We start from the raw sequence: 23233 nt of genomic DNA on the forward strand, positions 1-23233 counted from the left end.
TGAACCGTATTGCTTATCTCTCTGTATGTCGCTATTAAAATGTTCAAACACTTTTGCTATATGAATTATATTATAAATTTCCATAGTTTAGTTAGCTGAGGTATATAATGTACAGTGTATTTTATCAACAACTGTATGTGTGTAACGTGTTTTCTTGTGGCTGAGCATCATAAAACGGCTGCGAAGACGCACTGGGTGAGGCACGCAGTTCTCCTGCCTCATGGTAGAGGGCGCTAGTGATGAAGTCAGTGCCTCACCAGCCATGAACCTCACCGCACGTCACTGAGTTGTAGTGTACATACCTGGCCTGGCATTCAGTCACAAGCCATTAAGGAAGTTCATTGTAAGGACATGCAGAGTTACGGACCCACAATTGACACTTTGCGACTCTTCCCCACCATCAAACTATAAATATTGATAGAAAACAGAGACAAAGGACCCCTCTTCCACAAACAGACCATGCTGTTAGCATGTCTGAACGACACAGAACCAGACCAAAGGTCAAAGGGTCACCTCCAGAGGATTAACCAATGGACACCAGACAACTGGAGAATATAGGCAAAATCTCCAGTTTGTAACAATAAGACTTTGTCTAGGAATATTTGATTGTTTCTTGTATAGGAACAAGTAACAACAAAAGGACTGATTAACACTAAGGTATGAATCGTGGCTGTCTGTGCCATGCATGAACACACACACCACCTCCCTTCCTCTGTCCCTCTCTAGTAAGAGTCATAAACTACAACCCACATTCCAATCCTGGGTAGTGACCAGCAGAACTCTCTTCACAGACACAGATCTGAGGAAGAATGTAAAATTAAATATCTAGCTGTTCTGTAACTCATGAGATTTTCCTATGTAATAGTTCAATCCCAAACTTCTATCCCATAGAATGTTTGAAGGTAACATGTAGATTTTAAGACAATGTCCTTCATGTGACCATACTGTCAGCATCCTTCACACGAGGTAACAAACACTACATGACATCCAGCATGTCCATATTATTATTAAGAACTGCTGTGTAATCCACATTTATAGCCTGTTAGCTTTGGGAAATGTTTATATTGTTGTTTGATCAATTAACCACTTGTATCATGATTAATTCCAGGTTTGAAGGATGTAATATGAAATCAACACTCCTATTACTCCTCTCTGCCATTATTAGTGCAAGTAGTTTTATATTTTCATTTAATGTTTTGTGGTCATGGTGGAAGACGGATGTGCGAGTTTATAAGTAAACTCTAGAAATTAAATTATTCCAAAGTTCAGTGGAAAATTACTCTCTCCTCCAAGTGGAAACACAGAGAATGACGGGTGACGCCCCTGAAACATGCGCCAGCCCCCAGGGGATAAAACAGTCGCGATCAATTCACACAAAGTACAAAGTCGGAGAAGTGCAAGAAAAGCCTGAAAGGTGAGGAGAGGTCAGATGTCAGTTCAGAACAGGCCAGAAGAGCTCAGAAGAAGAAAAAGAGAAACCCAGATGACAAGAAGTGCGAGAAGCGAGAAACGATGCAGAAACTATAAGCTGAGATCTTTGCTCAAAGCTCAGAGTCCCGGCTCAAAGCCCGGCTCTGTAGCCATGGAAACTCTTAGCTCTAAGCTGCTAGCCACAAACTCATGGCTCTTAGTCATTGTTGCACTTTTCGCGTCTTTTATTTTTCTTTGCCACAAGCTCCAAGTAACATGATTTTATCTATCTCATGCGCGATCTTTTATTTTTATAAGCCAAGTCAAGACCAACTGAACCAAAGCAACAGAAGTGCCTCAGAGTAATTTTGTAACTTTTAATCATCATCAAGTTTTCCTTTTTGAAGATTTTGACAACCAATGTTAGAGTCATCTGGTCAATGCCAGTGTCCTCTAAAGTTATCCAACCAAAGTGAAGAGCATTAGAGTTTATTTCGCATCAACCCACAAGAGACACCAGCAGATAACATCTGCACGACCGCCTGCAGAGAAGCTGAGCAGAAATCAAGAGTGCCCGAGACAGAAAGTCTCCTGGCAAACTCCACCAGAGCTGAACCGCTGAGACACCGGCAGAATCCGTCATCGTGATAACGGGACACGGCCTCCAGGAGAATCCACCTAGTTACCACGGCAACCACAGCCACCTGGGTTCCAGCCGAGGGTCTTCAGCTACAGCGCAACTCACAGTAGGCCGGTCTTAACACTCTGCTCATGACTAGGTCAATGTCGAAATATAGCAATATTTAATCATCAAACCTAATTCGTAGATGTAGTGTCATTAGCTGTATAGCCACAGTGTATAGCCATAACATATCCTCTCCCACCATTGCCAACTCATCACCCTGCTCATTTCATTATTATTTTCATCTTTATGATTATTACACCTTGCATTTACTCTGTAGCTAGTAGTTTAGTTAATAAACTCTTTTATTTACACCCAGTTGTTGTCCTGTTGTATTCTTTTGACGTAGAGACTGGAGATCCATTGAATCGAGAAGTCATGGCTTCCGATATGAGATTGATAAATTTGGCAATGAAGTAATTCATTGTTGTCCTCCTAGAGGACTGGTGCCCCATTTCAACGAGAGTAAATTCTAAATTATGGCGTTAACGCTACACAGTGGACATTTAATTTGCATTTGTTGAGGAAACTTAAAAGTTATGGTGCACTCAAAACCTTGGTAGGTTTTAATTGTGTGAGTGGATGTGTGCATTTCCCTGCTGTTAATTTAATTTTCACTTTTCCTGCCATTCGTCGTTTTGTCCCAGAGGACGAATGTAAAAAAATCTGAATACTGCTGTTTACTACACATCAGGTATAAGTATTGTAGAGGGCATATTCTTCAGCATTGTCTTGTTTTAACACAAAAACACATTTTCTTTATCGTAATCAGACAAAGGAGCCACAGCTCTAGAACTAGCTTAATCTAGAACTATCAGAGAGAGTTTTACTTACAGTTCCTACAATCAACAGTCCACTGATCAAACACAAGAGGAAAAAGGAGTGAAAATGTGATGCCATCTGTGCAAAGACATAAAACGAAACAAACTGTAAGCCTCAATGACTTAAGATAAACTAACTACTGGGGACATGGAGATTTCCCTCTTGCGACAGGAAAAGACATGCAAAATATTTTTTGTACATTTTTGAGAACAACGCAACATATCCAGCTGCCTCCAGGTATCCTTACATCATTATGCTTTACCTAACATTATGTTTTCAGGTCGTCTGTCTCTCTGTCCCATTTTCATGAACACGATGTCTCAGTAACAACTCGAGGGAACTTCTTCAAATTTGTCACAAACATTCATTTGGACTATAGGATGACCTAATTAGATTTTTTAATTGTAGTGCATGTATTAAATCGTTAAATATAAAAGTATAATAGTGTAGGCTACTTTTAGTATACTAGTTGCTGTATTCGTAGAATCCACTGATTCATACCAGAATACAAAAAGTGAGTTGATTTCAGTTGTTCAATGTATAATCAGCTTCTAGCAAGTGTAATCTTTAGCTTTAGTTTTCTATTAGTGATGTACGTCACAGAATTTTAAGCCTGGGGATTGTAAATTTCTTACTGTACTTACTTATCTTTCTACAAGGTTACCTTCTCTTCTCGTGGTGCTTGGATCCCTAAAATGGCACTTATTAATACTTTGGAAGATTTAATAAATGCCCAGAAAAATTGCTTTTTTTAAATGCTGTAAATCCTACATGAGGTAAGCAGGTAAATTTGCATATGCCGAGCAAGTGAAGGTACAAGGAGGTGTCTGACCTAAATGAAGTCAGCACAAAATGTTTTTTTCGCATTCAAACTTGGGTGGAACAACATAAGTGCCATTGTGACAGGTGACTTCCTCATTGTAGACATACCACAAAGCTCAGCAGGGACAGTGGAAAAAAACACCCTAACACTTCCTTCTGTGTTCTTCCTATAGTGGCATAGCAATGTTTGTCTTCTAAGTTGCTTAAGACTGAAATATTGTAACTATATTATGAATATTATACTATAACTATGAAATAATTGCCGTGATATTTTGTAGAGACATTGTTATTCTCCAGAGGATAAAGCCCACAGAGGGTGTTGATCCCCTGACTTCTCCTCTAGCATTGCGATCAGGTTGACTTTTGTGGCTTTAAGTTCAATTTTTCAACAACTATCACATACTGTACTATTGTTAAGAAATGTTTAAATAACAAATCAGTTGAGGTTGACAGCTGCCCACCATGAGTCCAGATCTGTTGGAGGTTTCTTCCTGTTAAAAGGGAGTTTATCTCCCCGCTGTCGCCAAGCGCTTGCTCATTGTGGGAACTGTTGGGTTTCTCTCCATAATATTGTACGGTCTTGATCTTACCTTGTAAAGTGCCTTGAAATAATGTTTGTTATGATTTGGCGCTATAAAAAAATAGAATTGAATTGAATTAATACTTTGGTCTTTCCGATATATGACTCAATACAATGGTTAAACATAATCCTGTGATTAGACAAAGACAAGTTGCTGAGGTTTTGGCCTCTTTAAACAATATTGGAGGCCACTGTGCCCTTGGGAACTTTCAGTGCACCAGAAATTTTTCTGTAGCCTTCCCCAGAGGCAGGTGAGGTCAGGAGGTAGAGTAGGTTGTCCACTAATTGGAAGGTTGATGGTTTGATTCCCAGCTCCTCGAGTCTGCATTTTCGAAAGTGTCTTTGGACAAGATACCGAACCCCAAAATTTAGGGAAAAGCATGTGTGAATGGGTGAATGTGGCTTCCATTACAAAGGGGTTTGAGTGGTTGACTAGTAAAGTGCTATAAAGTCCATTTACCAGATCTGTGCCTCAACACAATCCTGTCTCTGAGCTCTGCAGTCTGCTACTTCCTCCTCGTGTTGGTTTGTTCTGATCAGCATTGTCAGCTTTGAGACCATGTCTCATGTTTTGAGATAAGCATTTTCTCAAAACATGAGAAAATGTGAAGAAAGTGAAGGGAAGACTTTCTGAATGTAATGTACATACACTCCTTTTGAAAAATGTGCATACTTAGGAGAGAGAAAATTTGTGACAAGAGGACGGCAGAGGCACGAATTTTGACTTGATCAGTGTTATTAATGACTTTGCTGCAAGCAGGACCTGGCGGATGAACTTCTAATGACCAAGCACAGGTTTTTCTGTTTATGGAGCTGGATCATTTTGATCATTATTTCAGATGTTTGATAGTTGCTGTGATGGTTTGAGTCCAGGGCAGGCTGTTAGAGTAGAGCTGATAAATGTGATACTAAGCCAGGAACACACTGGATATATTGCGTGAGTGACACAGCAAACAAATACTTTAAGGTACTTAATTTGATATACCCAGTAATTAATACATTCCATCTTTAACTTTGCATATACATTTAAAAGCAGCTGGATGGTAGCCAATTTCTATAATGCAAGTAAAGACTTCTACCAGGCAGAATAAATACAGGTGTCAAGCTCATCTGAATTCAGTCCGGCTCTTCACCTGCTACTGAAACCATGCTCCACTTCAGACTCAGCAGCACACTGTGTGAGTACATGACTGTAACAACAATTACTGGGTTTAAGTTCTTAACAGCTTATGAGATCTCAGCTCACCGGGTAGAGCACAATACAAAATAACCACAAAGAAATACATACAAAGTGACTTTTGCTCGTATTTGGGAGGTGTGGGGCTTCCTTTTACATATCTGTCACCATAACAGTGAAGGTTTCAGCTTGTTTGAAGTTGTTGTCATTAACTCACAGATTACTGTTGAAGTGGATTTACCCAGAAATAATAAGATCAATGAAATAAACTATGTCCAATGATTTTTCACTTTCAGTGCTCGCAGCAACATGTCTACTCACTGCTTCAGGTAAATTGAACATTCATACAAATAATTGAGCCAACACATTGTTCTATTGTTGTTACTGTGCTGTACAGTTCTCACAGCTCCATTGTTTAAATTTCTGTATACGACACTTGAAAAAGAGGAGCACTGAAGTCACACTTGAATTAGCTGATTGGCATTATCTGTTTGATTCATGCATCACTATCAATGGCTCATTCACCATCTGTTTGGCTGCCAGCTGACGAGAAACATCCAATAATATTCACGCAGGTTTTCTGTTATAACCTGACACTTCTCACTGTTAAGATCTGGTCTCAGCAGCATTTTAAAAATGTATTGAACTAATAATTTATAAAACAAACTTTTCATTCCAGGCTTAATGAACACCCACAACTGTTTGATTGTGGCCCCCCTGTCCACACACAGGGTGATCACCTGTGATGACAACAAAAACGTCCAGCGCCTCAGCTGTGGTAAGTGGCAGTTAAGAAATCAGGCTGTGCATGTAAACGGAGTTCGGAAACACAATGCTGCCCCAAATACTCACAAAAGCACTAAATGTGGATTAATCCGCTGCTGAAAATAGTTCCAAGCAACTGCACTACTTCCTCAACATTTCTAAAACCTACAGAGTTGTAGGGAAATGTTTTAGACTTTAAAAAAGTCAAAGTTTTTAGTTTGGGTCATTTTAGTGAAATTTGTTGTTAATATTGTTAATATAAAAATAAAGAATATCATCAGCTTCATCTTGAAAGTTTTCCTCTAGTACATCTTTTCTCTCTGACTCTATTTAAAGTGTTTCCTCTCTGTCCTTGTTTGATTTTTCCCTCTGTGGTGTGTAGCGGACGGACTGATTGGTGTGGAGACAGCTCTGTATGGACGTTCAGACAGCGAGACCTGCAGTGAGAGCAAACCTGCAGAACAGCTGGCCGATACACAGTGCTCTCAGGAGGGCACTGTGGACGTCCTCAAGTCAAGGTACACACCCACTAAAATGTGAAAAGACACTCCACATATCGTGTAATTACTCTTCCTCTCTTACTCATATGTACACTATGTCACAAGTAGTACGACTAATGCAGCACATGAAGTATGAGGAAAGAGATTATAGACTAACATAGGTATATTGAAATAATCGCCATTAATATTTGGTGGATGAACTTTAATAACTCGATGATCTCCTAACTTTAGTTCCAGTGCCAAAATTTCCTTTTGTTGTTTTTATGAAAATAAATATTAGCTTCAGCACCCCTCCCATCCCCCATCCCCCTCACCACAGTAAATTTCATGTAGTCCCTTAGACTTATTGAAGTCGTAAGGACACTGTGCTATACAGACTGTAATTGATTAAATCCAGAAACGAGCTCTGTATCGTCTCACTGCAGATGTGATGGCAAGAAAGTTTGCGAATACAACATGGCTGTCGTCCGTACCTCTGATCCCTGCGTTGGCATCTACAAATACCTGGACACCACCTACTCCTGCTTTCCAGCTGGTCAGTTATGTTTGTGTGTGTAATTAAAAGTTAAACAAACCAATAAGTTTGATAAGGGCAATATGTCTAATGTGATTCGTGTTACTTTAACAGTCAAAACTGTGACATGTGAGAACTCTTTGGCCAACCTGCAGTGTGGTAAGATCTGAGATTTTTTTGAATGTGATAAACATATGCATACTTATATTTTCTGAGCATTTCAACACTGATCTAATGTATTGCCGTTCCTCCTCTCTTTGTCAGATCAAGGGAAGGTTATTTTTGTGTACAACGCTAATTATGGACGCATGGACAAGACCACCTGCTCTTATGAACGTCCTGCCTCTCAGGTCCAAAATGTCATGTGCTCCGGTCCCACTGACGAAGTGGCTGACAGGTGCAGTTGCCCACTTTTTTGTAAAACAGGAGCCATACATTGACGCACAAATTTCCCATTCTTTAGTGCACATTCAAGCCTGTATTCACTTACATCACTCTGCATCCACAGCTGTAACGAGAAAAACAGCTGCTCTATCAGAGCAAGCAACTCAGTGTTTGGAGACACCTGTTCTGGCACTTACAAGTACCTGGAGGTGAACTACAGATGTCAATGTAAGTATCTCAAAGGCCTTTCTGGGCTGTTTCACTCTACTAAAGCTAGTCTATGGCCCTAAAGAGCAAAATATCATGCAGTATACACAGAGCAAACTCAGCGCCTGCTTAGAGCCCATGTGTTCACCAGAGGGCCCCCAGGAGCATTTGAAATGTCCCAAAAAGAGCTTGAAATTGATTATGAAAGTGATTATAACCAGTACAAACACTGAATAAAGCAGTCACACATTTAAAGTCAGTGTTTCACTGATGCTTTCCAGCGGACATGAGACATCAGGGAAGGGCTGGGAGCTGAGACTGCTGCTAACTTTTGTTTTGAACGTTATGAACCAGACATTCTGGAGGTTTTCACCAGCAGCTGAATTATCCACAGAGGTGTTCTCCTCTCCCTAACTAACGGACCAGGAGATTAAAACCAGTAGAAACAACGAATACAGTAGCTTCACTTTAAAGATCAGTCATTCGCCTACGTTGTTTGGTGGACACAGGACGTCTTGGAAGGGCTGACAGCCAAGCCGCCTAACATTTACTCAGCTTTTTTCTCTGATAACTTAAGATCCAGATGTCCAATGACTAAAATCCTCCATCCAATTAAAACATATAGCTAGAAACACCCAAGGTCTAAAAATTTAATCTTAAAAATGTGACTTAAAACTAGATCAAAGTCAATTTTGAGCTTGTGGCAACCACAACAATGACACATGCACATAGGGGATATGACATCATTAACAGGCGACCAAATGAAACGGAGTGTTACCATGTATTATCATGTATTTCTCTGGAAACATTTGGGATGATGTAAGAACACAAGTCAAAAAAATATACAATGTAGGTCGAGGGAGGATTACATACAGAACAATACAATAAAGGAAAGTTTAAGGTATTTATTTATGACAAAGGCTCTTTGGACTCATTGTTTATTGAAAAACATACCGGCAACGCAGCATGATGGGATTGTATATTCAATTTTAACATTAAAACACACAAAAAAAACCATGTCGAATGTTACGTTCGCTAGCAGAGCTGCTAACATTAGCCTAAACTGATACAGTAACATTCAGGACCTGGTCGCTCACGGTCAGTTAGTACCGCAGAGTGGATGTTCCAGTCTTTACCTGGGCTTTTTCTAATGTGACCTGTAACCCTTCAAAGTAAATGTTAACACTTGATATGCTGCTTGGCTTTAATAATAACACTAATTTACTATTACTATAAGTTACTTCTCTCACCAGACATGCTAATGTTAGCATTTTGGAGTTTAATAACTAACTACATCACATGGTGTTCATCAGTGGGATGAGTTTGCTCATGTTTTTAACTGCCACATGAGATGTGGTCAGAGGCTTTTGAAAAAGCAACTAAATGGACGTTGAGTCAAGATTATTTTTGTCTAATTAATATTTCAAAGGTCAAGAATGAACTTCGATGTACAGTGTGTAAAATGCTGGTTTAGAAAACATTATCCCGCATTTTTGTGTTGTCAGTAACTAAAGTCAATATTTAATCTGTTCTTTTGCAGATCCTGAATTATAACCAGATCGCTAAAACCAAAATGACATCACAGTATACATGCTTGGAATGAAGTAAACTGGTTCACAGTACCTTTTGATAAATCTTTTCTACTGCAGTTTCATTTATCTTTTTTTATTTACTTCCATTAAACTGTAATTCTTTATGTTTAAAAATTACTGTTTGAATAAACTTGTCTTGCATTGACAACTTGTCTGGCCTAGTTTGGATCAGATGGGGTCCAGCATGTTTGCACCACCACAGTGACTGCACAGTGAAACATGGAGGAGGGAGTGAGCTGATATGAAGCTGCATGACTGGGGAGAATGGTAGAACATCTCTTTACAGATATGTGTAAGACTGGTATCATTCATGCCCAGGAGGATCGAATCCATCATCAGACATGAAGGCAGACATACTAAATATTAGAAAAATAAAAGACTGTAATCTCACTAATGAAGGGTAGACCAACCTTTATTGCAGTTGTTGTATATGAACCTTTCATTGTTGCTTTTTAATTTTTCCTCTCAGACCTTTCAGTGACCGGTTATCTGTCCACACTGCTCCTTTCAGCCTAGTTTCAGATTACACCCCTATTTATCCAGTCATATAAAATATTAACCATTTTTGTGAAATTTTGTCATGATTACTATGTGAAGTCTTGATTAATGGGTAAAAAGTGTTTTCTGGGGTCACCGTGACCTTGACCTTTGACCACCAAAATCTAATCAGTTTATCCTTGAGTCCTAGTAAATGTTTGTGACAAACTGTAAGGAGCTTTGAGTGGTTGAGTAGAAAAGCACAATGTAGTCCATTTACCAGATCTGTACCTCAACACAATCCTGTTTCTGAGCTCTGCAGGCAGTTCCTCCCTCCTCATGTCTTGGTTTTTGCTCTGATCAGCATTGTCAGCTGTGAGACCAAATCATGTCAAATCAACTGGATTTACCACAGGTGGACTCCAATCAAGGTGTAGAAACATCTCAAAGATGATCAAGAGAAATGGGAAGAACCTGAGCTAAATTTCAAGTGTCATATCAAAGTGTCTGACTACTTATGTCAACATGATATTTCAGTTTTTCTGTTTTGATACATTTGAAAAAGTTTCTAAAATTCAGTTTTGGCTTTATCATTATGGGGATTGAGTGAAAATTGATGAGGAAAAAAAATGAATTTAAAGGATTTTAGCACAAGGCTGAATCACAATAAAATGTGAAGAAAGTGAAGGGGTCTGAAGACTTTCTGAATATAACGTATATACACTCCTTTTGAAAAATGCATGTTGTGGAGCAAGTAGATTTATGATTATAAAGATCCACAAGTCAGTAATTTTATGTTCATAGGCTGCAAAAACACAGTTGAACAGAGGGAGAGGTTCATGATGAGTACAATGGGAATTCTGTAGAAGTCTCCTTCCGTCTTCCTCCTTCTGATAATATTGGATAAATGAGTCATCTATTATCTTTTATCAAAGTTTGGATACACCCAGAAAGTCATACAGTCTGGCTTTGATTGCGAGTTTATATTTTAACACAGCCAGGAGCCAGCTGGTTTGTTGTTTGTCATATACTGTAAAACACGTTTAAATGTCAACCTGGCAGAATAAATACTGGTGTGTCCATTCAACTACATTCAGTCCGACTGTTCACCTGTTACTGAAACCATGCTCCACTTCAGACTCAGCAGCACACTGTGTGAGTATACGACTGTCTGGGAAAATAATTACTGGGTTTACATAAGTTATTCTATGAATTTTGATTGGATAAAATGTCTGCTTTGTTGTTGAAGAGGCTGAGTCCCTTTATTATACTTTATAGATTGGAGCTTTAGGATGCTGGATGGAGTAACTGTTATGAGATAGATAATATGTAAATGAAATGAATTAAGTTTTTCGCACTGTCATCTGTCTGATATGAAGTCCAGTGTAAGTCTACAGCCCTGTGTGTATGTCTTGAGCTAATGAGCTGATTAGCACTGAACACAAAGTAAAGCTGATGTGATTGGTTCTATTGGTATTTGAACATAAACCAAGTGTTGGACAAACTGTAAATATGAACTGATGATAGCCGGAGGATCAACAACGTCCTCGAGTGTTATATTTACATGTCAATCCATCTAAATGTTTTAGTCTGGATAGATGTAATGGACCAACTAACCATGGCTCCTGCTGAAATACATTTTCATTGCTATTTGCATGTTGTAAATCCAGTTTAAGTAAGCTATATCTGTTTGACAGTTTCTTTTTCAGTATTGGCAGTGACCTGTTTGCTCGTGACAGCAGGTAAATATAGAGTCAATCTAGTATTGTAGTCATTACAGTTTTTCTTTTAAAAATACATGTCTTGACCACATTTTAACTCACACTTCCACATGTTTTTTTTTTTTTTTTAGATGTGTCCACAGAAACAGTTATCACCTGTGACAATGGCAACGACGTCCAACGTCTAAGTTGTGGTATGACTGAACTCTAAAGCTTGTGAATGCTACATTTAAGCTGGAAGATGTAAACAAACTGACCAAATCAATGTTGCGGGTTGAACAACCATATAGGTCGTTTTTTTTTCAACTCTCTAATGAACTCTCTGAAATAGCGCCGCTACAGTGCCAGGCGTATCGAACCTCAGTTGTCAGCGTTACAAATAGAGTTGTGACGTTCACGAACGAACCGAATCTTTTGACTGGCTCATTAACATGAACGATGGGAACCAAGTCGCGTTTGGTTGGGAGCCGTTCTTTTTTTTTTTTGTATTAGTAGTACTAGTGGGCTGTATGCACATTTTTTCTCTAATTTATTGTAGTTTTATCTATTTTTCTAATACTTGAAGTGTTGTTTTTGAGTTTTCTATCAAAATATTCTTGTGTGAAACGTTTTTCTCTAAAATTTGCACTAAAACAAGACATGGTGTTACTGACCAACAACTTAGTATTTTTTTTACAGCACCTTTAATCTTTATTATAAGCCTTTATTATATAATTTTAAAATATTGTTTTGAGTTTTTCTGTATTGTTAAAAACGTTTTTGTGTGGAAATTTTGCACTAAAAGCTTTTGCATGGAACTTCATTGTAGCCTGCTTTGTTTTTTATTGTGTATTTATAAGTGTTTAGGTGTTGCATGAATAACATAAGTCAAAGTAGTTTTACACACATACACACACTTTATACAAAGGGTAAATAGTGATCTCACTGTCAACTCAGTGGAATATTTACAATGAATCCATATCAGACTTTAAAATCTTGTCCACACAAGTCAAATGAAGCTATAATCAATATTTCAGAATAATTCAAACTCAAATATTGGTGGGAAATCTGAGTTCGAAATTATTCTGATCCAAATCTCAGCCCATCATTCCTCCCTGTGATTATTTCCAGGATAAAATGAATTAACCCCAGGCTGGCTTCTTAAAAGTGAATAAATATAAAAATGAGCCAAATGAGCCAGTCTTTTGAATGGCTCTTTGAAATGAACGGATCCCAAAGATCCGGCTCCCCCCAAAGAGCCATAAATCCCATCTCTTGTTACAAAAATAAAAAGGCGGAACGAGAGCGGTGTACGTACCTTCGTTACCATGGTTACTATAAAAACGGCCATGGCTTGGTTAGGTTTAGGAAAAGATCATGATTTGGGTTCACATAAGTACTTCCTCAATATTAGACCATCTTTGTTGTCATGGTTACAATAATAACAATGTGGTTAACTTTGTCGAACAGTCATGAATAAAAGAAACGACATAAACTGCTACTTTCACATGGGAAAAGAAATCACCACAACCTCTTCCTGATATGGACTCGTTTTCTTTATACTACGTCATGTTCCTGCTGTAATTCCTACGACCACTAGATGTTGCCTAACAACAAAACATAACTATGGGTCATATAACCTGCTGCACAAACGACCTAGATGCTCTTTTTTTATTTTACAGGACTGAAAGTTTATTTGCTCTTAGTCATAAGTTGGTGTTAGTGGGACAGATCTGTAACTTGCCACTGATTGGTCAGAACAAAATAACAGCCTTCCTTTACAATTCAAGTCAAGTCAATTCAGTTTTATTTACCTAATGCCAAACAGCATACATTATCTCACGGCACTTTACAGAGTAAGGTCAAGACCTTTCACTCTTTGTTGTAACAGACACTGGAGTGATCAGAGTGAAGGCTGCTCTGTATGGACGAGCAGACAGAGAGACCTGCAGTGAAGGAAAACCTCCACAACAGCTTAGCAACACAAAGTGCTCTCAGCATGGGACTGTGGACATCCTCAGGAAAAGGTAAACAACCAGTGAAATTCATAACATCGACATGTATTCTGTTGCATTTCAAAACCAGGTCAGTGTTTTTGATTCAGCATCACTGAGCTTTGAAATAAAAAAACACCATGTCAAATGTGCGAGAGCTTGGAAGCATTTAGAAAACTCAGTCCATCACCAGACATCTTGTGCTTGGCCAATGGGAGCTGCAGATGTCTGAGGGTAAAATTACTTATCCAACAGATTATCTTTACACTATTAAAAACATGGTAATTTTGATTAATCTCCAACATTTTAGGACCAATGTCCTCACAGCCTGGCACAATCTTGTATGTACAGTATAAGGCTGAATCTGACTCTTGTCTTGGGCTTCCTTCTCTAGTTTTTCCTTGTAACTGGACAGACTGTTTACCTGGACTTTTTCTTATCATGTTATGTGTCACATCTGTAATTAATCTGATCTGACCTTTGGTTGTGTGGCTCTATATACATCCACCCAAGACAAAAAATCCAAATTCATTGTGAATGATCCAGATCTACCACAAAATCTAATGGGTTCTTCCCTGGCCCTTCCCTCATCCCTCAACCAAGTTTGGTGCAAATCAGTTCAACTTTTTGAGTTGTCCTGCTATCCTCAAACTCATTTAGCATTTTTTCCATCAGTCTGTCCGAAACACAGATGAGCTTGTCCCTCGGGTTCACTGTCCTTTTTCTAAGCTAAAAGCGATTTTAAATATTTGTGATTCAACAGTAATTACATTATATACCTTGGTTTCATCTATATCCATCTAAAGCCATAAAATCCATAAAATCTACCTCTTCTGAAGTCTGTGTTCAGTCCTCCCAGTCAGGTTTTCTTACTCTTTGGGCAGTTTGACCTGTTGGTCACTGCTCTACATGAAAACTCACTAAAGTCACTGTAGTCATCCACTGGGGACCACATGTCACCGCTCTAATAGTTATTGTATACAAAGTACTGAGGTATAAACATAAATGTCTCTGATATTAGCCATAGGAGCAACTGTTTTCCATTTGTTTTAATGTTTTTTCCTCTTCGTGTTTCCTTTAGGTGTGATGGCAAGAAAGTGTGTGAACTAAACACAAACATCGTCCGTACTTCTGATCCCTGCTATGGCATCTTTAAATATCTGGAGACCAACTACACCTGCTTCCCAGCAAGTCAGTAACATGACTGCATAACATAAATAACGAAGCAAAGCCGCAACATTTACAATAACAAAGTCAGTAAATTCCAATGGAATCAGTTAATCAGAGAAATATTTTCCTGCCGAGTTGGACCATTAATTTATAGTAAGCCGTCTTGACTGAGGTGACCTCTGAGGAAACACGGAGCAGGAGAATCCAAAATGGAGGAAACTATCATAGTTTATCAGTTATCCTGCACCATCCAGGCAAGCTTCACAAAAGAGCAACAGTTTTTAGACCGTTATGAGACAGGAGTTGATGGTACAACTACCTCAACTTACTCAGCTAGGAGAGAGCTTTCAGACCCTCTCTGTATTGAATGAAATGACAGTCCTAAAAACAAACTGTCAAACAGAGAAAATAGAAAGGAGCTTGTGAGTGATTAGCAGAAGAAACTTATTTCCAGGTGGTGTGCATGTTAGCAGGGCAGAAGTTCAATAGATATTATGTCACCAAGCTCCCAGCACCACTGATGAATTTCAATGTGCCACTTCCTGGTGTGACTGAGCCTTCAATAGTGTGATGTCTAATCTGATTTATGTTACAGATCACTTGGTTACATGTGAGCACTCTTCAGCATTCCTGCACTGTGGTAAGACCACTTTTTTGCATGTATGCGGAAGCATTTTCATTTAATTTCAGCACTTTTCATCGACTTGTCCTCCTCTTCTTTGCAGATGAAGGGCAGGTTATATTTGTGTATGGTGCTGATTATGGACGCCGTGACCGGACCACATGCTCTTACCAACGTCCCACCTCTCAAATCCAATATGTCCTGTGCTCAAATCCCACGAGCAAAGTGGCTGAAATGTACAGTTGTCCACTCTTTGTTGTTTTAAAATTTTCAGGTTCAAAATATCAATCAAATCATCCTTATTAACTTAGGAACTGGAGTACAGTGATAGCTGGAGGTTGTTCACTAACATCACATCACTCTGTACCAACAGCTGTAATGGGAAGAACAGCTGCACTATCAGAGCAAGTAACTCAGTGTTTGGAGACCCCTGTGTCGGCACTTACAAGTACCTGGAGGTGGCATACGTATGTCAATGTAAGTGATTCAAAAGCCCTTAGGGGTTTAATGTAATGTTGCAAACACACTACTGCCAATCTCAATTTTGGACTGTAAATTTAGTGAGGCCACATTTTTTATTTGAGGTGAAACAAAAACAAATTAAGTCATTAATAATTATCATTAACTAATTAATATGTACGGTTTATGAGATATTCACTTATTTCTGCGGCTGTGCTGTTTAACATGAATCTTCTGTCTGTTCTTTTGCAGATCCTGTGTGAACACATTGAAATCACAGTAATATTCTCAATAGTATTCATACTCAGTCAGTTAAATGTTTCTTCAGTCTATGATTAAATTTAAGAACTAGAGAAGTATGGAATTTAATCAAGAAACCAATGCACCTGATAAAATTCAAATGTAAACACAATTTAAATATGATTGAATAACACTGTATATTTGATCTTTTTTTTTTACTGCATCTGTATTACCTGAACTACCCCAACATCTCTTGTGTGTTTAACAAATAAACTTGTCTGACCTTGTCTTACATAATAATGGAGTTTAGTTTTGTAATGATGTAACAATGGACCTTCAGTCATTCAGACCAGGGCATAAAAAACACATCTTCAGAACAGGAAAAAATGATCAGGAATCAGGAATTAATAAATGTGTTTAAAAATGCGATAAAAGCTGTAGGAGTTGCAGATATGAGCATATTGTTGTCATTAACATCACCACAATGGAGATTTTAAAACTATTTAACTATAAAAAGACAAACTGAGAACTGAACCATAAAACCTCAGTTTTGTTTGTTTTTTGTTCTCAGACACTCTCTCTCTGCCAAATCATGATTACTGATGTTCAAAAGCTTTATGTGGATTCATTATGAAGAAAGCCTTATGGCAGCTTTTTGTGAATTAATGTGTCTCTTTTTCAGTTGTCACAAAGTAACGTGAGCTTTTTCACAGATGTCTTTTTATTTCAAGTGTTGTAATTCATGCGACTCTTCTTTATCTTCATGGTATTTTGATTATCTGTGACCATGGTTTACTTTCCTCTTTGCATCTGTTCCAACTGATAAGGAAGGCATGAAGGGTTTTCCTCCGTCACATGTTTTTTAGAGACAGTTCTTACCCCAACAGAATAAATACCAGGAGCCTGTTTCAACATCCAGAAGTTCAGCTCTTCACCTAAACCAGACCCTGTGGCACCATGCTCTGCTCCAGACTCAGCGCCTCACTGTGTGAGTACACATCTGACTACAAAATAATCATAAAGAAAAAAATAATAAATCTGGAAGCTTAAATTTAGATTTGATAAGATTTCCTGCTTTTCTTTACTAAAAAAAATCATTAATTATATCAATGCTGCTATGATATCTGAGAACAGTATCTCTTTTATAGCATTTATATTGTACTGTGCTTTGACATGCATCTGTTAACAGAAGGAATCTTTTGCTCTTCACCCCTATCAGAGGTCTGTGATCTCAGAACAGGACAATACACTACAAACAGTAAAATGTGTGACTTGTCAGTGACTGAACCCTGTGGTGCACACAGTTCACTTTAACAATTTAGTGATCAGGTGTATACGATGAGCAGTGCGTCTTCCTCACGGTCAAACAAACATTTACATTCTAGCAATAGCAAAGAGCCCAGTGTTGAGTAATATTGGGCTGATGTTACTCAACACGGGGTTGCTGTCTGTATCTAGAGCGACTGTTATTTAAATTATTATTAAAAAAGCCTACGCCAGTGTTGTTTGACTCTGAAGAAGACACAGTGTGAATCGTGTGTTATTTGGGTTCGGTCGCTGAGAAGTGGCCCATTAAACTGTTTGACGCATTTGTAAACTTTTGATTCTACCTCAACAGAACAGAGGACAGAGCACAGACCTCTAGATCTGTGGTTCCAAACCTATGGGCTGTGGCCCCCTGGTAGGTCACGAAGGTTTTGCAAGTGGGCAGACGAATCAGAAGCTTTTTAATGGCAAATAATTTACTATTAAAAACATGTTGAAATAAACTCTCTGGCTTTTGAGTCATTGTCAAATTATCAACTCAGGGTGAAGAGTTTCTCCCCTGTCTAATAAGCCATCGAGTCTGCAGTAAAAATGTTAATGTGTGAGTAATAAAGGTTAACAAGCATCAAATCAGTATTGACAAATGTGATTAAAGTCATTAGTAAAAGTTAAAATATAAACCAACAGAAGGCTTGAGCAAGTCACGGGCTATCATCATTTTGAATTGTACCCTCATTTAACATTTAGTGTTTAAGTCATTCATAAATGGTTTTTACAACAATTGCAATTGTTAAAGTGATGAGATGATTTAGGTCCAGATGCCTGAAATGACAGAGGAGAAACACCAGCAACAACCTGTCAACCCGAAATGTGTAGATTGGATTAGTGAATGGCCCTACCAGGCAAAGGCTCAGGGGCCTGAGGGGCCAATTGACCCCTGGATCAAAGCCTCAATCAATCAGATGACTACACAGACATGTAAAGAGACACAGAACGAGCGTGACTTGACACAAAATGGCTAAAGAAGACGCAAAGTCGCTAAAATAGATACAAAATAACCACAAAAAGATATAAAGTGACTCGTGTGCCTTTCAGTCTGAGGATCTCTGATCTCTTATTTGGGAGGGGTGGGGCTTCCTTTGAACTTATCTGTCCTCGTAACAGTGAAGGTTTCAGTTTGTTTGAAGTTGTCATTAACTCACAGAACACTGTGACAGTGGATTTACACAGAAATAACAAGATCAATGAAATAAACAATGTTTGTCTTTCAGTGCTCGCAGCAACGTGTCTACTCACGGCTTCAGGTAAATGGATGTTTGATTGTTGTATGACAGTGCTTGCACATCTTTTTTCATTATGTTCCTTTGTGTTAAGCTTATACTTTCATTTTGATACATAATTTCCATGCATTATTTGAACACATTGCTCTACGGTTGTTAATGTAATTGCAAATTAAAAAAAATTCTCGCACACATTCACACACAGTTCCCTCACCTCCATCGTTCTCTAAGTGTTCTGTACAATCAGGCACAATCAGATCCATGCATCACTATCACTGGCTCATTCACCATCTGTTTGGCTGCCAGCTGACTAGAAACATCCGATCATATTCAAACAGGTTTTCTGTTATAACCTGACACTTCTCAGACCTTCTAAGACCTGGTCTCAGCAGCATTTTAAAATGGTAAAAATGTATAAAACATTTTTTTCATTCCAGGCTTTTCCAGCGCCCAGAACTATTTTACTCCCACTGCCCTGTCCACAGAGAGGGTGATCACCTGTGATGACCCCTACAACGTCCAGCGCCTCAGCTGTGGTATGTGGCAGTTAAGAAATCAGGCTGTACATGTATGTTGATGAACACACACACACACACACACACACACACACACACACACACACACACACACACACTGTAGTTTATTTTGACTCAGTTGTACACACACCATCCTGCTGCCCCTAATACTCCCTCAAGAACCAAACGTGGATGAATCCGCTACTGAAAATAGTACCAAGCAACTGCACTATTTCCTCAACTTTTGCAAAAACTACAATGTTGTAGAGAAATTTTTAGCCTTAAAAAAAAGTCAAAGTTGTTGGTTTGGGTCATTTTAATTAAATTTGTTAATATAACAAGATAAAGAACATCATCAGGCTCATCCTGTACATCGTTTTCCCCTCTGTCTTTGTTTGATTTGTCCCCTTCTGGTATGTAGCAGACGGTGGGGTGATCACCGTGGAGAAAGCTCTGTATGGACGGGCAGACAGAGAGACCTGCAGTGAGGGCAGACCGGCAAACCAGCTGACCAATACACAGTGCTCTCAGCAGGGCACTGTGGACATCCTCAAGAAAAGGTACACACCCACTAAAATTCACTAAAGTCATTAAAAACATTCCACATGTCGTGCAATTACTCTTCCACTCTTACTCACACGTACACTATGTCACACAGAGAGAGAGAGAGAGAGAGAGAGAGAGAGAGAGAGAGAAATCACCTAATGTTCTGTTGAATTATAGACGTAATTATAAATATAACTAAATATAAATATTTAAAATTTTTCTGCTATGACTATATGGCCCGCATGTAGCCTCCACTTTCTCCTGTAATAATGTGGAATTGCAAAAATAATATTTCAATAATTTCAATAATAATAATAATAATTATTATTATTATGGAAATTCTTTTCATAATCATTGGTCAGTCACACACTTTTGCTTTTTGTAATCTGGGTAATTTTCTGCCTAGATGAACACATTGGCCAAATTTATAACTACTCCCATTAAATTGAGTGTTAACCTACAGAATTAGTGTTCTGATGATTTGTGAGGGTGGCTGGGGATGGAGTCCTAACCTTGCTTCTAGTGCCAAAATTTTTATTTGTCCTAATTATGGTCTTCGGACTGTCACATACAGTACCAGCAAAACTAACAAAGTTCCCATCAGCCCCAGCTGTTCTATGCATTTAGTGCTAATTATTGAAAGTTAGCATTAAACTAAGATGGTGAACATGGAAAACATTAAAACCTGCTCAGCATCAGCATGCCAGCATCGTTATTTTGAGCGTGTTAGCATGTTGACATTAACATTCAGCCAACATTAGTAAACTCATATAGTCGCTGGTGTGGCTGTAGACCCTTATGATGCTGTACAAATTGTCAGATTAAATGATTAAATCCAGAAAACGAGCTCTGTATCGTGTCGCTGCAGGTGTGATGGCAAGAGAGTGTGTGAATTCAATGCAAATGTTGTTCGTACCTCTGATCCCTGCTTTGGCATCTACAAATACCTGGACACCACCTACTCCTGTTTCCCAGCAAGTCAGTTAAGTTTGTCTGTGCAACTAAAAGTTAAACAAACCAGTAAGTTTGATAAGAGCAATATGTCTAATATGATTCTTGTTTCTTTAACAGTCCACACTGTCGCATGTGAGAGCTCTTTGGCCAACCTGCAGTGTGGTAAGATCAGTTTTTTTATGCCATATGCATACTTATATTTTCTGAGCATTTCAACTCTCATTTAATGTCTCACCATTCCTGCTCTTTTTGTTAGATGAAGGGCAGGTCATTTTAGTGTACAGCGCTGATTATGGACGCCGTGACCAGACCACCTGCTCTTACCAACGTTCTGCCCATCAGGTCCAAAATGTGCTGTGCTCAAGTCCCACTAACAAAGTGGCTGAAAGGTGCAGTTGCCCACTTTTTTTGTAAAAGAGGAGGGATGAATGCCATACATTGAGGCACAAATTTCCCATTCTTTAGTGCACATTCAAGCCTCTATTCACCCACATCACTCTGCATCCACAGCTGTAACGGGAAAAGCAGCTGCTCTGTCAAAGCCAGCAACTCAGTGTTTGGAGACCCCTGTGTCGGCACTTACAAGTACCTGGAGGTGTCTTACAGATGTCAGTGTAAGTAGTGCCTGCTTAAAGCCCCCGTGGCCACCAGAGGGCCCCCAAGTGAGGTTGAAATATCCCAAAGAGAGTTAGAAATGTTTCTGATACATTAAGTCAATGGTAATCATACAAAATGCACTATTATTAACATCGCTTCTGCTACAGCTAATAAAAGTCATAATGGGTTTGTTAGGTTTACAGTGGGTGGGCAAATGATCAACTGTTGATAATAGCCAATACCAAATTCTCTCAGGACCCGTAAAGGCTTGGTCAAATGTGTGTACAATATGGGAGAAAAACTATGATGTTGAGTACATACACATTTAAGATAAACACAAGAAACTTGTGCTGTAGAAAATGGACCAGACTCAGTGAATAGCTCCCTAAGCTTAACATCCTAAGTCCTATGATAACTATTAATTCAGCTATACAGACTAATAGTATAATTAGAACTGTACAGTTAATCTCTGCATAGATGATGTAATGCCAACATTTTGAGTTCTTCATTAATGTTATCTGTTATTAATGTCCTGGAAGAAGGATCCCTCTCCTGTTGCAGTTCTTAAGGTTTCTTCCATTTTTCCATCCCACTAAAGGTTTTGTTTTGGTTTTTTCACACAAAGTTGGTGCATCCATTGCTAGCTAGTTTACAGCTAGTACCTAAGATAATCTGCACATGTGACACAAGACAAAATATTTCTGGTGTGAACACACTTGAAGTCCCAGCCAAAAAGTCAGCATCCTCACCAGTTGATGATCTATAGGTGGAGTTAAAGAATCAGCGTACTTTTTGTACTGGCAGTTACTTTGTGCAAGGACTACATACAGTACACTATAATAAAAGGAAAATTTAAGGTATTCCTTTATGACATAACCTTATTTGGACTCCTGCACATGCAACACTGCATGATGGGATGTATTATCACATTTAACATTAAAATAAAAAAAACAAAAAAAAAACTTTGCTGCTAAAATTAGCCTAAACTGATATTGTAGCATTCAGAACCTGGTCACTTGCAGCAGGTTAATACGAGCACAGCAGTAGTGTAACATAATGGGGATTGGCCCAGATGCAAATATTTTTCTTGTGCAGTATTAACCTGCTGCAAGAGTAGCAGCTATGCTAAGTTACTGCTCTAGGTGCTTAGCCACTTAGCCATGCATGCTAATGTTAGCATTTGGGGGTTTAATGAAGTGTATAAAAGGTAATTAAAGGTCTTCATTAGCCTTTAACCACATCACATGGTCTTCATCAGTGGGATGAGGTTGCTCATGTTAACTGCCACATGATGTGGTCAAAGGCTTTTGAAAAGGCAAGTAAGTGGACCTTGAGTCGAGGTTATGTTTGTCTAACTAGTATTTCCAAGGTAAAGAATGAGCTTCAATGCATAATGTGTAAAAAGCTGGTTTAGAAATAAATTTCCTGCAGGAACAGAATATTTTTATGTAGTCAGTAACTAAAGTGAATTTTCTCTTTTCTCTTTTGCAGATCCTCCGTTTCAACCAGATCAATAAAACCAAAATAACATCACAATATACATGCTTGGAATTAAATAATATACACTAATTACTGGTTTTCAGTGCCTTTGATTAATTTTCTCTACTGCAGTTTTATTTTTTCAGGGTTAGGGCTCATTTTATTCACCTGTAACATTTTCTGTTTTCATTGTGCTCTTCAAATAAACTTGCCTTTCACTGACAGCTTGTCTGGCCTTATAATATACATAAAAATACAATTTTCTCAATGTACAAAACTGCAGTGGTTAACTTGCTGAAAGAAAATCCTCCAATCCTCAGATATGGTCTTTTTTGGAATAAAAATCTTAAAATTTACCAGCAAAGATCCTTGTTTAATGTGTTACAGGAGAAAGATGTTCCAGACTTGAGTTTGACTTTGGCATAGTTGGTCTAAATAGATTGTGAAACTAAAGCTATACTTAATTGTTGTATTAAACA

The 23233-nt window shown here is 38.5% G+C and overlaps 2 protein-coding genes across 2 annotated transcripts; both read left to right on the plus strand.

The window, feature by feature from the left end:
- The first annotated feature begins 3410 nt into the window (after positions 1 to 3410).
- On the plus strand, positions 3411 to 9462 carry LOC111234886 (L-rhamnose-binding lectin SML-like). The gene is made up of 9 exons (XM_022763081.1): positions 3411 to 3428; positions 5790 to 5822; positions 6173 to 6271; positions 6641 to 6776; positions 7184 to 7293; positions 7387 to 7431; positions 7537 to 7669; positions 7781 to 7884; positions 9404 to 9462. Coding segments are annotated over exons 1-9 (675 nt in total). The 5' UTR covers positions 3411 to 3427; the 3' UTR covers positions 9418 to 9462.
- A 1578-nt stretch (positions 9463 to 11040) lies between these two features.
- LOC111234884 (rhamnose-binding lectin-like) lies at positions 11041 to 22978 on the plus strand. The gene is made up of 18 exons (XM_022763079.1): positions 11041 to 11087; positions 11630 to 11674; positions 11785 to 11847; positions 13524 to 13659; positions 14708 to 14817; positions 15392 to 15436; positions 15522 to 15654; positions 15792 to 15895; positions 16130 to 16134; positions 18202 to 18361; positions 18655 to 18687; positions 19101 to 19199; positions 19600 to 19738; positions 20593 to 20702; positions 20796 to 20840; positions 20935 to 21067; positions 21189 to 21292; positions 22767 to 22978. The coding sequence occupies exons 1-18, from the start codon at positions 11057 to 11059 to the stop codon at positions 22790 to 22792; spliced, it is 1521 nt and encodes a 506-aa protein (XP_022618800.1). The 5' UTR covers positions 11041 to 11056; the 3' UTR covers positions 22793 to 22978.
- Positions 22979 to 23233: the final 255 nt, after the last annotated feature.

The sequence above is a fragment of the Seriola dumerili genome, unplaced genomic scaffold (assembly GCF_002260705.1).
Source record: "Seriola dumerili isolate Sdu_G_001 unplaced genomic scaffold, Sdu_1.0 BDQW01000468.1, whole genome shotgun sequence".
NCBI classification, from domain to species: Eukaryota; Metazoa; Chordata; class Actinopteri; order Carangiformes; family Carangidae; genus Seriola; species Seriola dumerili.

Bases quoted from the DNA above. Each gene is read 5' to 3' on its own strand.
- LOC111234884 (XM_022763079.1), top strand. From the start codon at position 11,057: ATGCTCCACTTCAGACTCAGCAGCACACTGT. The intron at 15,655-15,791 runs GTACAGTTGTCC...CTGTACCAACAG, and splicing joins ACGAGCAAAGTGGCTGAAAT to CTGTAATGGGAAGAACAGCT. The intron at 18,688-19,100 runs GTAAATGGATGT...TTTTCATTCCAG, and splicing joins GTGTCTACTCACGGCTTCAG to GCTTTTCCAGCGCCCAGAAC.
- LOC111234886 (XM_022763081.1), top strand. The intron at 6,272-6,640 runs GTAAGTGGCAGT...TGTGGTGTGTAG, and splicing joins CGTCCAGCGCCTCAGCTGTG to CGGACGGACTGATTGGTGTG. The intron at 7,294-7,386 runs GTCAGTTATGTT...TTACTTTAACAG, and splicing joins CTACTCCTGCTTTCCAGCTG to TCAAAACTGTGACATGTGAG.